Here is a 16,650-nt window from a genome sequence, read left to right as displayed (position 1 = left end):
ATAAAATGTTAATTAAAATATAATGAAAAATAAATTGCAGTATAATAAATTTTTAAAGAATAAGAGCTAAAACCTAGATGAAATAAAGATAAATAATTTTTTTTTTTTGTATATTATTCTCGCTTAATTTCTAGATGTGATTTAGAAATCATGCTGAATTCTAATGGGATTCTTCCGCTTGCTCAGATTACGGACATAAGGGGCATAAATTCAAATTAAGGAAAGACAGCTGTAGAATCGACGTGCTGATAGCTTTTATTCTTTAAAATTTTTCTTTAAGAAATAGTTTTATTTATGTTTTGTTAGTAGTCACAAGATTTATTTCAGTATCCTTTTCCTCTTTTTTTGTCTCTTTCTCTTTTTATGATTAGTATATGGATTGTCTAGTGAAACATTGAAGCAGAAATAGGAAATTTATATGTAAGGTGAACAAATATATGTGATGCCAAAAGCGCACAGTTTTTTGGTCTGTTTGCTTGCTTGTGTTTATGGCTTTTCAGTGCTTACACTGGTAGCTTTATTACTGGCATATTTCATTATTTGTTTTCATGATTTTAGGAATCAACAGAATGATAGTATGATGATTATTATTATTATAATAAGTGTTTCTCCTTTATGGAATTTTTTTCCCTAATTAGTATATGGATTGTCTAGTGAAACATTGAATTCTCACTCTGTAACGTGTATTGGTACTAAGTGCATGGGGTCGTTCATTGTGCCCTGTTACTATTATTATTGTTATTACTGTTTGTCAAAGGAGGGAGTTCTTCGACCCCACTCCTTTCCTGTCGATCTCTCAATGGCAAATTTCAGGTGTGTTGGCGGCACTTAGTTATTTTTATCAACTCTTGTCAATCTCATAATCTTTTCCAGCTCAGTGCTGGTCCAATCTGTGATCCTGAAGAGGTATGTTAGTACTGAGTAAGCATCGGTGTTTATGGCTGTGATCATGTTTTTGCCATTCATCTTTGATTTTAATGGGCTTCTCAGTCTCTGATGGTATTTCTTAGTCAGGTGGGCCTTGATCTCCTTGTGTTCTTACTGATGAGTCTGCATAATCTCCAGTTATTTGTAGATCTCTCCCTCTCTGATGGCTTCAATCTCTTTGCCTGGTAGTTTCGGTTGACTGGATATCCTTGATGTAATCCATGGGTCTTGCATTTGTCTAGGCCAAATTGCATTCTCATATACACTGTGCTGCCACTTTATTAGGTACACCCATGCTGTGCACACAAATGGTTTGTCCCACAACGTTGCAAGTCATAACAGTTGTGGATATAAATGCAGCAGAACAACCTTTCTAGTATCAGTTAAAACCTACAAACCATAGCAAAAATGGGGAAAAGGAGTGATCTAACGGACTTCAAATGTGGCATGGTAGTAGGTGCAAGATGTGCTGGACAAAGCATCTCTGAAACGGCACTTCTGAACTTTTTATGCACCACAGTTTCAAGGGTGTATCGAGAATGGTGTACGAACAGAAAACATCCTCTCAACGGCACTCCTGTGGAAGAAAATCGCTTGTTGATGAGAGAGAGGTCAGAGGAGGATGGCTAGAATTGTGCAAGCAAACAGACAGGCTACAATATCGCACATCATGTCAGAATACAATCATGGTGTGCAGAACAATATATCGCAATGAACTGTAAAATTAGTATTAACTACAATTATAGGTGCAACCTGGCCTAAGTAGCCTTTGCACCAGAAAAATCCAAGCACAATAACGATGCAATGGACCACCAGTCGCACTTTAGCATTAGTAGAGGCATATGATGAAAGAAAGCAAGGTTATGCAGCATCAGCCAAAAAAAAAAAAAAAAAAAAAAAAACCACTTCATCCCTCTGTTCGTTCGAAATACCTGTCCAGCTGAGCCTTAAACTTATTTAGGCTATCAACTTCCAGAACAAGGGATGGAAGTCTGTTCCACCAACCAACTACTCGCTGGCTAAAGGCAAATTTCCACACATCTATCCTACATCTGTCTTTCCTCAATCTGAATTTATGCCCTCTCAGGTGATTATTCTGAGCAAGAGGAAGAATCCCATCGGCATTGAGCATGCTCAAACCATTCAACACTTTATACACCTCTATCAGATCACCTCGCTGGTGCATAGTCTCCAGACACTGTAATTTGCAAAACTTAAGCCTTTCTTCGTAAGAGCACCCCTTTGTTCCATTCACTAATCTTGTTGCCATTCTCTTTACTCGTTCCAGCAGCTCTACATCCTTCTTGAAATGAGACCTCCAGACCTGTATACAGTACACTAGGTGTGGCCTGATCATTGCCTTATACAAAGGGTACTAGGAAAGTTTTGCAATATGAGGCAACAATGAATCACAGGAAGCTGCTCGTTGCTGCATGTTGAGACATGTTCATACGTGCATAGTAGCCACCGCGCCAAGTCGATGGGCTCAGTTATTCATTAGTAGTGAGAGTGTAAAGTGCTTGCGATGGCATTGTGGGCACGAAATGAGATAAGGACAGTTTTGCAGTATAATTTCGTGCGTGGTTTAACCATAGACCAGTGCTTAGAAGAAATGACTCTTGCACTAGAGGATGATTGTCCACATCGTACAATGATATTCAGGTGGTATAGAGAATTCCAAAGGGGAAATTTCACTCTGGAGGATTCTGAGAGGCCGGGAAGGCCACGAACGTCAGTTATGGAGGAAAACGTTACTGCTGTGAGGAAAATGCTTGACGAAAACAGGCGAGTGACCTACCAACATATAGAGGATACTTTGGGCCTAAATGCACCTAAATGCACCAGCAATTCATTCGATTCTGCAAGATTATTTGCACGTGAAGAAACTTTGTTCTCTCTGGGTGCCGCATCAACTGACTGAAGAGCAGATGACACGATGTGTGACATGGTGCCAGGAGATGTTAAAAAAGTTTGATAAGGGACAATCTCGGTATGTGAACAACATCGTGACAGGTGACGAGACTTGGCTGTACTATTACAATCTGCCGACCAAGACTCAAAACAAAGTTTGGGTCTTTGATGATGACGACACACCCGTAATTGTCAGAAAATCCCGATCTGTAAAGAAGAAAATGATAGCTGTATTTTTCAAATCAAGTGGAATTGTGGAACGTGTCGTTTTGGACACGCAGAAGACAGTCACAGCGAAGTGGTATACTGAACAATGCCTGCCTAAAGTCATTGGATCTATGAAGAACCTGCGGCCAAAGTCAAGAATGGACACCTGGTACCCCCATCACGATAATACTCCAGCTAACCGCGCCAAAGCCTGCACCGAATATTTGACCACGACAGGATTGAAACTTCTCGAGCACCCTCCCTACAGTCCAGACCTTGCTCCCTGCGACTTTGCACTGTTCCAGCATGTGAAAATGAAGCTAAAAGGGAAGCGGTTTTCCAGTGATGAGGACCTTCTACGGGCTTGGGACAACGAGTGTGCTTTACTCCCTAGTGAAACTTGGCAGAACTGGTTTAAAGATTGGTTTCGGAGGATGGAGAGGTGTATTGAATGTAGAGGAAATTACTTTGAAAAAATTAAATAAACAAAGCTGTATTGCAGAACTTTCCTAGTACCCTTTGTATAAGGGAATAATCACCTCCTTATCCCTGCTAGAAAAATTCCTATTTATCATTGAAAATACACCATGAGCTTCTCTTGCAGCCCCCGTCTGCACTGCTCAGAGAACTTCATATCTGCCTGCACAACCACCCCCCAGGTCCCTTTCATTCTCTACCACTGTCAGTATAGTACCACAGAGTTGATATGTTGCTCTGGGGTTGCTGTTTCCCATATGTAGTAATTTACATTTGTCAGTGTTAAACTTCATTTGCCACCTCTCAGCCCATCTGCTCAACCTTTCCAGATCCTGTTGCAGCACAGTAGTGTCCTTGACAACAATGCCAGCCTTTATCGTCTGCAAACTTGGACATTAAGCTTGATATACCATCATCAATATCATTTATAAATACAGAAAACAATAATGGACCCAATACTGAACCCTGAGGGACTCCACTAATAACATTAGTCCACGATGAGCGGTGTCCATTGATTACCACTTTGTCTTCTCCACCTCAACTACCCCTTTATCCATAGCAGCAATTTGCCTCCAATGCCGCCACACTGCTCCAATTTGTGCAGCAGTCTTCCATGTGCAACAGTATCAAAGGCCTTTCTAAGATCCAAGATATAAAATATCAAAGTTATTCCCTGCATCCAGTTCTTTTGTGACTGCATTATAGTATCCAATCAAATTGGTCAGGCAAGACTTCCCCTTAAAACCATGCTGTGTCTGAGCTATAACTGAAGTCTTGTCTAGATGATCCAGCAGTGCTTCTTTAACCAGTGCCTCCATTAAGTTTCCGGGAACAGAAGTTAAACTAACAGGTCTATAATTACGTGTGTCAGCCTTTGATCCTCCTTTGTGAATTGGGATCACATTTGCACATCTCCAGTCTGTGGGTACCTCCCCTGAGTCCAAGGAAGCTCTCATAATTATGGCTAAGGGTTTGCTTACTTCCTTTGCTGCCTCCTTTAATATAACTGGATAGATCCCATCCACCCCAGGTGCCTTTCTTGTGTTTATCTTCAACAGTTTCTCCTCCACTTTACTCTCAGTTATTACAAGATTCTCTAGCTTACTGCCAGAGTTGAATGCACCTCTGGCATTCCCCTCGCTGAATAATTCCTGTGAATGTTGATGCAAAATAGTTTGTTATCTACCTGAGCAGAATCATCAACAGTTGACCCATCGATATCAAGTGGACAAATCTGATTCATCCCCTTCCTTCTAGAGTTTACATAAGTAAAGAACTCTTTGCTGTTTTTCTTTGCATCCCTTGCCAAATATTTCTCGTAATCTGCCTTCACCTGCCTAACCTCCTTTGTAACTTGGTTACAGATAAACTTGTGTCCATCATAGGCTTGTGTGTCGCGTGTTAATTTGTATGTATCCCATGCATTTTTCTTCTCTGCCATATGTCTCATTAGTTCATCTGACATCCACTTAGGCCTAAACCTTGAACAGTATTTCTTAGTTGGTATGTAAAGCCTAGTAGCTTCCAAGATAAGTTCTTTGAATGCTTCCCATTTTGAATTTGCGGTTGGTAACATCAGTTGGTCCCACTGTATAGAATTTAAATACTGTCTCAGTCCATCGTAGTCACCTTTACGGAAGCAATAACCCTTCCCTTTATCCCTAATGGTAGTTACCTCTTTGAGACAAAGACCAATAGATTGACAGTAGCCACTGGCAGAGGTGAAAGAGATTCTTGCACTGCTTCTATTAGAATGAGCAGAAGCCTGAAAAACAAGATGCATGGTATTTCAGAGACTGCTGAGAGCCATTGCGGTACAAGTAAACACATGGGTTGTGTTAGGGTAGCTAAGAATAGAAACAGGTGCAGGTATACTTGCGTGTACACCAATGCTAGGAGTTTAGTAAATAAATTTGATGAATTTGAGGTATTGCTCAAAACATCAAAGGCAGATATTGTTGGGATATCAGAGACGTGGTGTCACACAGATATAAGGGATGCAGAACTGCAATTTGGGGAGTACAACGTCTACAGAAAGGATAGACAGGATAGGAAGGGGGGAGGGGGTTATGCTATTAGTTAAGAAACACATAAAAACCAAGGAAGTGAAGCCAGTCGACATCGCTGGACAGTGCAGTGTTGAGTCAGTTTGGTGTGACGTAAGCATTGGGAGATCAAAATTGAGAGTAGGAGTGTGCTATAGGCCTAATGACTCTGATGACTATAATAAGGAACTGTACAGGGAAATAGTGGGCCAGTAAATCAGAGTCTTATAATGGGAGATTTTAATTTCCCAGATATTGACTGGAATTTGGGGGCTGGTTACTCACGCACTAGCAGGGCTTTTGTGGATTTATTGGATGATTGTTTTCTACATCAGCATGTTTGGGAGGCAACTAGAGGGAGTAATACTCTTGATTTGATTATCAGCAGTGATTCTTCATGCATTAAGAATCTGCAGATAAATGAACCACTAGGTGGCAGTGATCACAGTGTGCTGAAGTGGGATTTGCTCAAAGAGGTAACTACCATTAGGGGTAAAGGGAAGGGTTATTGCTTCCGTAAAGGCGACTACGATGGACTGAGACAGTATTTAAATTCTATACAGTGGGACCAACTGATGTTACCAACCGCAAATTCAAAATGGGAAGCATTCAAAGAACTTATCTTGGAAGCTACTGCTACTAGGCTTTACATACCAACTAAGAAATATTGTTCAAGGTTTAGGCCAAAATGGATGTCAGATGAACTAATGAGGCATATGGCAGAGAAGAAAAATGCATGGGATACTTACAAATTAACACATGACATAGAAGCCTATGATAGATACAAGTTGATATGCGACCAAGTTACAAAGGAGGTTAGGCAGGCGAAGGCAGATTACGAGAAATCCTTGGCAAGGGATGCAAAGAAAAACAGCAAAGAGTTCTTTACTTATGTAAACTCTAGAAGGAGGGGGATGAATCAGATTGGTCCACTTGATATTGATGGTTCAACTGTTGATGACCCTGCTCAGGTAGCTAACAAACTAAATGAATATTTTGCATCGACATTCACACATGAGAAGTTATTCAGCGAGGGGAATGCCAGAGGTGTATTCAACTCTAGCAGTAAGCTACAGAATCTTTAAATAACTGGGAGTAAAGTGGAGAAGAAACTGTTGAAGATAAACACAAGAAAGGCACCCGGGGTGGATGGGATCTATCCAGTTATATTAAAGGAGGCAGCAAAGGAAGTAAGCAAACCCTTAGCCATAATTATGAGAGCTTCCTTGGACTCAGGGGAGGAACCCATAGACTGGAAATGTGCAAATGTGACCCCAATTCACAAATGAGGATCAAAGGCCGACACAAGTAATTATAGACCTGTGAGCTTAACTTCTGTTCCAGGAAAATTAATGGAGGCACTGGTTAAAGAAGCACTGCAGGATCATTTAGACAAGACTTCAGTTATAGCTCGGACACAGCATGGTTTTGTTAAGGGGAAGTCTTGCCTTACCAATTTGATTGGATATTATGATGGAGTCACAAAAGAACTGGATGCAGTGAATAGCTTTGATATTATATACTTGGATCTTAGAAAGGCTTTTGATACTGTTGCACATGGAAGACTGCAGCACAGATTGGAGCAGTGTGACATTGGAGGCAAATTGCTGCTATGGATAAAGGAGTGGTTGAGGGGGAGAAGACAGAGAGTGGTAATCAATGGACACTGCTCATCATGGACTAATGTTATTAGTGGAGTCCCTCAGGGCTCAGTGTTGGGTCCATTATTGTTTTCTGTATTTATAAATGATATTGATGATGGTATATCAAGCTTAATGTCCAAGTTTGCAGACGATACAAAGGTTGGCAGGGTTGTCAAGGACACTACTGACACTATGCTGCTGCAACAGGATCTGAAAGGTTGAGCAGATGGGCTGAGAGGTGGCAAATGAAGTTTGACATTGACAAATGTAAAGTACTACACATGGGAAACAGCAACCCCAGAGCAACGTATCAACTCTGTTGTACTACACTGACAGTGGTAGAGAATGAAAGGGACCTGGGGGTGGTTGTGCAGGCAGATATGAAGTTCTCTGAGCAGTGCAGACGGGCTGCAAGAGTAGCTCATGGAGTATTGTCAATGATATACAGGACTTTTTCCAGCAGGGATAAGGAGGTGATTATTCCCTTGTATAAGGCAATGGTCAGGCCACACCTAAAGTACTGTATACAGGTCTGGAGGCCTCATTTCAAGAAGGATGTAGAGCTGCTGGAACGAGTACAGTGAAGGGCAACAAGATTAGTGAATGGGCCAAACGAAAGGCTTAAGTTTTGCAAATTACAGTGTCTGGAGACTAGGCACCAGCAAGGTGATCTGATAGGTGTATAAAGCCTTGAATGGTTTGAGCATGCTCAATGCTGATGGGACTCTTCCTCTAGCTCAGAATAATCACCTTGAGAGGGCATAAATTCAAATTGAGGAAAGACAGATGTAGGATAGACGTGCAGAAATTTGCCTTTAGCCAGCGGGTGGTTGGTTGGTGGAACAGACTTCCATCCCTTGTAGTGGAAGTTGATAGCCTAAATAAGTTTAAGGCTCAGCTGGACAGGTATTTTGAACGAACAGAGGGGTGAAGTGGAAGTGGGTTTTTTTTTTTTTGGCTGATGCTGCATAAGCTTGCTTTCTTGCATCAAATGCCTCTACTAATGCTAATGCTAGGTCTGGAGGCCTCATTTTAGAAAGGATATAGAGTTGCTTGAACAAGTACAGAGAAGGGCAACAAGATTAGCCGGGAGAACGAAGGGTTCTCTTACCAAGAAAGGCTAAAATTCTGCAAATTGCAGCATCTGGAAACTGCAGCACCTGCGAAGTCATCTGATTGAGGTTTATAAGGCCTTGAATGGGTTGAGCAAATTCAATGCTGATGGGATTCTTCCTCTTGCCCAGATTAATCACCTGAGGAGACAAATTCAAATTGAGGAAAGTTGTAGAACAGATGTGCCGGAAATTTGCCTTTAGCCAGCGGGTAGTTGATTGCCTGGAACAAACATCTGTTGTTGTGGAAGTTGATAGCTTAAATAAATTCAAGAAGAAACTGGAAAAACGTTTAGAGGGAATGGATGAGTGAAATGTTTTTTTAGCTGATGCTACATAAGCTTGCTTTCTTGCATTATATGCTTCTACTACTACTACTAATTTGGGAGACATTGAACACTGAATTGACCACACAATTTATAATCTATTTTGAATTTCCTTCCTAGCAGGTGGTCTGTTATTGGCTTAAAGAAGCGAGAAATCATCTGAATTTTAGCTTGTGTTGATGGTGGTTTATGATTTTCCAGCCCGAGGTTGCCAATATCATCACTGTCAAATCTGCCATCTGCAGATATGATCTGATGCAGCAAAATTATTTCCCAGAGTTTTTCTTATGAATTTCCATATGCATATCATTGAGAACCCCAGGGGCTCACATCCGGTGAGTATGGACTTGGCACACCCAGGGCCCTGAGCTGGATATCATCATTCTTTTCTTTCTTGGTGATTCCCTTCTACTTCTGACTCTTGTTTTCTCTCTCGCTCTCTCTCTCTCAGGGTAATTCAGAAATTTTTTTTGGCTGGTACAGCATAAGCCTCAGGCTTCCTTGCACCATATAGCTACTAATAATAATAATAATATTAAAAAAGTCTGTATGTTTCAGTGTACAGAAATATGGAAGGCACAAAGTAATAACAAGTTGCTCCAAATCAAAGAAGAACCAGCGTTATGGATTTCCAGCTTCAGACAAAATAGACAGGAAGAAGTTGTACTAGCAAGACTAAGGATAGAACACACGCACCTAACCCATGTTTCTACTCATGGGGGATGACCCACCTCGATGCACACATTGTACACTACCGCTTACAGTCAAGCATATGCTTTTAGATTGTCCTCATTATTCCCATTTCAGAAGTACTTTCCATTCTCAATCACAACTGCAAGAACCGTTATCTCTTAACCACATGATTGGCAATAGTGCTAACTTAGCTAAACTCTATACCTTTCTGAAGCAAATACATATGTATGAATTCCTCTAATGCCAAAATGGAACACACATTAATTTAGGATAATAATATAGAACCTGGCACATTTTGGCCTTAGCTGCCCTTGTGCCCTTAAATACCAATACCAATACTTCCATGGGCACTGTTCTTCTGAATTGTCTTCTATAATTCCCGCTCTCTCTTTCAAAACAGTCCGAACACGTGCCGCCAACATCCATTTACTGTCCAACTTCAAACCCACAGAACCAACTTTTCATCTTCCTGATTTATTCATTCAACTGCAGTTTTCTGGAACAACCTTCCTTCATACGTATTTCCTGAAAATTACAATCTACAGAAGTTCAAGTCCAATGTCAACAAATATCTTCTTTCGTCTTCTCAACCTCCAACCCAAGCACGGTACTAAGTGCTATAGGTTCTAATACCTCTTGTGTTTGGGGTTTACATAAAAAAAAAAAAAAAAAAAAGTAAGCAAACCCTCAGCCATAATGATGAGAGCTTCCCTGGACTTAGGGGAGGTACCAGTGGACTGGAGATGAGCAAATGTGACCCCAATCCACAAAGGAGGATCAGAGGGGGAGACAGGTAATTACAGACCTGTTAGTTTAACTTCTGTTCCAGAGAAATGAATGGAGGCACTGGTTAAAGAAGCATTGCAGGATCATCTAGACAAGACTTGTTATAGCTTGGACACAGCATAGGTTTGTTAAGGGAAGTCTTGCCTGACCAATTTGATTGGATACTATGATGCAGTCACAAAAGAACTGGTTGCAGGGAATAACTTTATCATATATTTGAATCTTAGAAAAGCCTTTGATACTGTTGCACATGGACGACTGCTGCACAAATTGGAGCAGTGTGACATTGGAAGCAAATTGCTGCTATGCATAAAGGGATGGTTGAGTGGGAGAAGACAGTGGTAATCAATGGATACTGTTCTTTGTGGACTAATGTTATTAGTGGGGTCCCTCAAGGTTCAGTGCATTGTTGTTTTATTTGGAAAATTAAATGCACTAGGCATAATCCTTATGGGTTTTGATAATTAACTATATAATATCGGTGTAAATACACCATAGTTAACCCATATATTTGAGCTACGGTTGTAGCGTAGAAGGCATCGTTTTAAATGTATCTCATAATGTGGTTGCCTTCACAACAAGATAGCTACTATTGAATTACTTCAAATAAATAACGCTTCTCTAGTAGAGAAGACTACTGTTATTTATTTTCAGCGTACCACCACCCAGACGATCGTTTCGAAGCTTTTTGGCTCCGTCATCAGTGGGCGGGTAGGTAATACAATATGCCATCTCAGTTGCGAAGTTATATCCACATTATGAGAGATGCCAGAAGGGTGTGGTGGTAATGTATTTGGAAAATTAAATGCACTAGGCATAATCCTTATGGGTTTTGATAATTAACTATATAATATCGGTGTAAATACACCATAGTTAACCCATATATTTGAGCTACGGTTGTAGCGTAGAAGGCATCGTTTTAAATGTATCTCATAATGTGGTTGCCTTCACAACAAGATAGCTACTATTGAATTACTTCAAATAAATAACGCTTCTCTAGTAGAGAAGACTACTGTTATTTATTTTCAGCGTACCACCACCCAGACGATCGTTTCGAAGCTTTTTGGCTCCGTCATCAGTGGGTGGGTAGGTAATACAATATGCCATCTCAGTTGCGAAGTTATATCCACATTATGAGAGATGCCAGAAGGGTGTGGTGGTAATGTATTTGGAAAATTAAATGCACTAGGCATAATCCTTATGGGTTTTGATAATTAACTATATAATATCGGTGTAAATACACCATAGTTAACCCATATATTTGAGCTACGGTTGTAGCGTAGAAGGCATCGTTTTAAATGTATCTCATAATGTGGTTGCCTTCACAACAAGATAGCTACTATTGAATTACTATTGATAGCTACTATTATGAGATACATTTAAAACGATGCCTTCTACGCTACAACCGTAGCTCAAATATATGGGTTAACTATGGTGTATTTACACCGATATTATATAGTTAATTATCAAAACCCATAAGGATTATGCCTAGTGCATTTAATTTTCCAAATACATTACCACCACACCCTTCTGGCATCTCTCATAATGTGGATATAACTTCGCAACTGAGATGGCATATTGTATTACCTACCCGCCCACTGATGACGGAGCCAAAAAGCTTCGAAACGATCGTCTGGGTGGTGGTATGCTGAAAATAAATAACAGTAGTCTTCTCTACTAGAGAAGCGTTATTTATTTGAAGTAATTCAATAGTAGCTATCTTGTTGTGAAGGCAACCACATTATGAGATACATTTAAAACGATGCCTTCTACGCTACAACCGTAGCTCAAATATATGGGTTAACTATGGTGTATTTACACCGATATTATATAGTTAATTATCAAAACCCATAAGGATTATGCCTAGTGCATTTAATTTTCCAAATACATTACCACCACACCCTTCTGGCATCTCTCATAATGTGGATATAACTTCGCAACTGAGATGGCATATTGTATTACCTACCCGCCCACTGATGACGGAGCCAAAAAGCTTCGAAACGATCGTCTGGGTGGTGGTACGCTGAAAATAAATAACAGTAGTCTTCTCTACTAGAGAAGCGTTATTTATTTGAAGTAATTCAATAGTAGCTGTCTTGTTGTGAAGGCAACCACATTATGAGATACATTTAAAACGATGCCTTCTACGCTACAACCGTAGCTCAAATATATGGGTTAACTATGGTGTATTTACACCGATATTATATTGTTGTTTTATGTATTTATAAATGAGATTGATGATGGTATATCAGGCTTAATGTCCAAATGAAGTTTAACATTGACAGATGTAAAGTACTGCATGTGGGAATCAGTAATCCCAGAGTAACGTATCAACTCTGTGGTACCACACTGACAGTAGTAGAGAATGAAAAGGACCTGGAGGTAATTTTGCAGGCAGATATGAAGTTTTCTGAGCAGTGCATTCAGTCTGCAAGAGTAGGTCATGGTTTCTTGTCAATTATATACAGGAATTTTTCTATCAGATATAAGAAGGTGATTATCCCCTTGTATCTGGAGTCCTCATTTTAAGAAGGATGTAAGCTGTTGGAATGAGTACAGAGAAGGGCAACAAGATTAGTGAATGGAACAAAGGGTTGCTTTTACGAAGAAAGGCTTAAGTTTTGCAAATTACAGTGTCTGGAGACTAGGCACCTGTGAAGTGATCTGATTGAGGTGTATAAATTTTTGCTCAAACCATTCAGGGTTAATTTCCCCTGAATGGTTTGAGCATGCTCAGTGCGGATGGGATTCTTCCTATTGCTCAGAATAATCGCCTGAGAGGGCATAAATTCAAATTGAGGAAAGACTGATGTAGGATAGATGTGCGAAAGTTTGCCTTTAGCCAGCGGGTGGTTGAATGCTGGAACAAACTTCCATCTGTCAATGTAGAAGTTGATAGCTTAAATAGATTCAAGGCAGAACTTGACAAAAATTTGGAGCAAGTGGATGGTTGAAATAAGGGTTGGTTTCTTCTTTGATAAATGTAGAAAACAACATGGGCCCAACACTGAACCCTGGGGGCCTCCATTGATTACCACTCTTTCTTGTCCCACTCAATCATCCCTGTATCCATAGTGGCATCTTGTCCAAATTGAGGAAAGTTGGTTGCAGAATAGTTGGGCAGAAATTTGTCTTTAGCCAGCAAGTGGTTGATTGCTTCAACAAACTTTAATCTGTTTTTCACCTGAGAGGGTTTTTCTAGTGCATCTAGTTGATGAACTAGACAAACATGTGGAGGAATGGATAGGTTCAACGGGAAGTGTCTGTGTTTTGGCTGATGCCGTATAAGCTTGCTTTCTTGTGTCATGTGCTACTACTAATGTTAATGCTAATATCTGCCATAGGCTTCTGTGTTGTCCAAGTTGCCCTCCTGCTGCGCTTCTCAAATTAGTTCAGCAGTCTTTCATGTGAAACAGTATCAGAAACCTTTCTGAAATCTATGTAGATGTCAAAATGTTGGATATTTTATAATTTAAGTTCTAACCTCCAAATACTATATGGTCACTCAGGCTGAATTACATTGTCACTAGTTTTTCAGTGGAATTGAGAATTCACTACTATCTGAAGTATCACTTTTTTTGTCCTCGCTTTTTCCATTATATATGGGGGGTCAGTGTTTTTATTGTTTTGGCATGAAATTTTTGCGGCCGGATGCCCTTCCTGATGCCAACCCTCACCCTTTATCTGGGCTGGGGATATGTAGTGGTCATTCCCTGACCTTCTGCATCCTCCGTATTTGGTGGTCACGGGCTCGAACCCCAGTCTAATCAAGAAGCATGTGCTACGCACTACTGCTCCTGCCCATCTGACTACGGATCTGATGTATCACTAATTTCTGGAAAAGGTGTCACCATAGCAATGTAACATTTTAAATTAATATTAGATTAATCTTTTAACGGTTTAAGAATAGTTAAATGTGTTAAAGTCTTGTAACTCATAATTTCATTCTGTTCCAAGTGTTAATGTCCTTGTGTTTACTAGGAATTTTAATACTGCTGACCATGAAAGGATGAAAAATTCATATTTTTTTATAATGTTGTTGTTGAATTGCTTCTGTTTTGCTTAATTAATAGTTATTATTATTGATTAATGGTTTTTATATGGATCCTGAAACAATTTTTATATACGGGCAGTTCCCGGTTTTATGAGTTCTGTTTTTTCAAGTGTCAACAAAATTGAAAATATGAACATTAATTTCAATAAATAAATGCTGCTAAATATTCATAAATATGGCACTTCACCTGCATAGCTATGTGATACTACTGTGTATTATTATGCTACTACTGTGCTTGCATTTGTTTGTTCAGGCAGAGAAAAGGAGGGAGGCCCAACTCTTAAAGAATTCCATATTTTAGATGCAATCAAAATAATAACACGAGCCTGGGACAAAATTACAGAGAAGAAAATGAAGGGTATTTGGAATAAACTGTCTTCAGTTTTTTGATAATTTTGAAGGAGTTCAAGGACCATAGATTGTACAAAATGAAACAGAAGCTGTCCTTAATATTACTAACCAATTGCAGCTTGAGGTTTGTGCAACTGATGTCACTAATCTGTTTCTAGCACACAATGGAGAGCTCACAAATGAAGACCTTGAAATGGTAAAATGTGAAGCTGAGGAAGGAGATTTAACAGATGAAACTCCTATTTGTTTCTTCATGCTCAAGTGGTTCTTCAACACAGAAAAAGCAATTGAAATTTTAGTCATAAAATTCAAATTTCGAGTGCACTAGGAAAATTGCTACAGATTTAAAAAATGCTTATGCATGCTATCATGAAATTTCTAAAAAGAGAAGTCTGTCTTGGAAAGAAACAACTCTTGAAGCATTTCCGAAGAAGACTACTCCTTGTGTTTCCAACAAACAAACAAACAAGTGCCGAGCTAACAATGATTTTTGAACCATCAAGAGCATGCATTTAGTTGATGATGATGAAGAATAAACATTCTTGAACATTTGTATGACATCAATAATTTCTTTATTATAATTTGCTTGATTTTAAAGGCCATGTATGTATAAATACTTCTTTGTATAAATAAATCATTTAAGCATAAACTATTTATTTTGACTTTATTTAACATTACTATGATAAGCATTTCCTTTTAAGAGTTTTCTTTTCCTTCTTTAAGAGTTTTCACTTTACGAATGAATTAACTCGTAAAGTTGAACTACCTATATTCTCAGTAGCCAGTATTAAACATGGTGTAGTGTGGATATATTTTTATGTAATTTCTAGTGTTATTTATATATAATGATTTAGAGAGATTTTATTTAAACAAAAATTAGTTATCAAATTATTTAACTCATTTTATTTATTCAGTTTAGTGATTTACTTATTGTTCTGTGTTTTAATGCTAGTTTGTTTTCTCTTTTTTCTTTCTTGTTGTTCAATAAACATTAATTTTAATTAATAGGGTGATGCTGCTCAAAATTGGAAGTCATATACTGGAATTATAGTACCACATCTTCCAGAACCTATACTTGAAGCTGCCGAACAACTGGGAACAAATTTAGCTCTGAGATTGCTAGAAGATGGAGCTGCTGAAGTCCTTGCTGAGGCACGAAAGCAGAATGACTTAACATAGGCTCTGAATATTTAAGTTTATAGTGACTTCAGAAATAGTCTTTGTTTTTATACCATACAATTTAAATATTCTTCATTTGTGAAATGCCATTTTTGAGAGGCTCAGATATGAAAATATTTTTCATATCTGAGTCTTTCAAAAGGCTGAAAAATTGCACTGTCCTATATTTTATAAGCCATTGCAAAAAGTTGATCTTTTCTTATTAAACATGTCTGAAGGAATTTTCTGGGTAGTTTTAACTGCTGAATGGGATGAAGTTATAAGATTTTAAAATTAGCTGCTGGGTTTTTGTGTGATTCATTTCAGCTCCATGTTCAGTAGTTTCATAATTTGAAAATTAACAAACTTTTAAATTTTTAAGAAAATTGTCACTTAATTGGTTAAATTAAAAATTGAATGCTTTCAAAAATATGTAGTCTGGATTTTTTTTTTTTTTTTTTTTATTCTCTTCCAAATCCAGAAACCAAAAAACTGTGCAGATATTGGAATTTTAATTCAGGAGCTTTCGTGAGTTTGATTAAAAAGTCTGGGTCTTGATATTGTGTACAAAGGATATTGGATATTGTATAAAAAAGATGAGATGCCAAATGTAGATATCCTTTCTTTCTTTCTTTCTTTGCGACTCCACTAGTTTTCACATTTGTGGAAAAGGTTTATACTAGTTTGAAGGAAAATGATATAGATGTTAATTGAGCAATTATAGTTTGTATAGTAATGGAGCTGATCTGTCTGATTCCATTTATTATGGATCTAGTTACTGTTATCACTCTTTGAATTAACTAAAATTAATCTAGCTTCTGGTGGCTTGATTAAAGTATCTGAATGGCTTTCATCAAAATAAAGTTCACAATTATTATTATTTTTTTATTAGTTGAATTTTTAACAGTGACCGTTCCCTGATCTGGTATAATTAAGTTCAGGCCAAAGTTTCGAGCTGTG

At 38.6% G+C, this 16,650-nt stretch overlaps 1 protein-coding gene across 1 annotated transcript in view; it reads left to right on the top strand.

Moving 5' to 3' along the window:
- Nucleotides 1-15,714, top strand: part of Hmbs (porphobilinogen deaminase-like protein l(3)02640) — a 152,003-nt gene extending 136,289 nt beyond the window's left edge. Inside the window, exon 10 of the mRNA XM_090381014.1 lies at nt 15,541-15,714. Within this exon, the coding sequence (XP_090237140.1) occupies nt 15,541-15,711 (171 nt within the window). The 3' untranslated portion in view covers nt 15,712-15,714. The remainder of the gene's footprint in view (nt 1-15,540) is intronic.
- The last annotated feature ends 936 nt before the right edge of the window (nt 15,715-16,650 follow it).

Source organism: Mastigoproctus giganteus, chromosome 9 (assembly GCF_048544385.1).
Source record: "Mastigoproctus giganteus isolate SK-2022 chromosome 9, ASM4854438v1, whole genome shotgun sequence".
NCBI classification, from domain to species: Eukaryota; Metazoa; Arthropoda; class Arachnida; order Uropygi; family Thelyphonidae; genus Mastigoproctus; species Mastigoproctus giganteus.
This window is presented reverse-complemented; position numbering and strand designations above follow the sequence as displayed.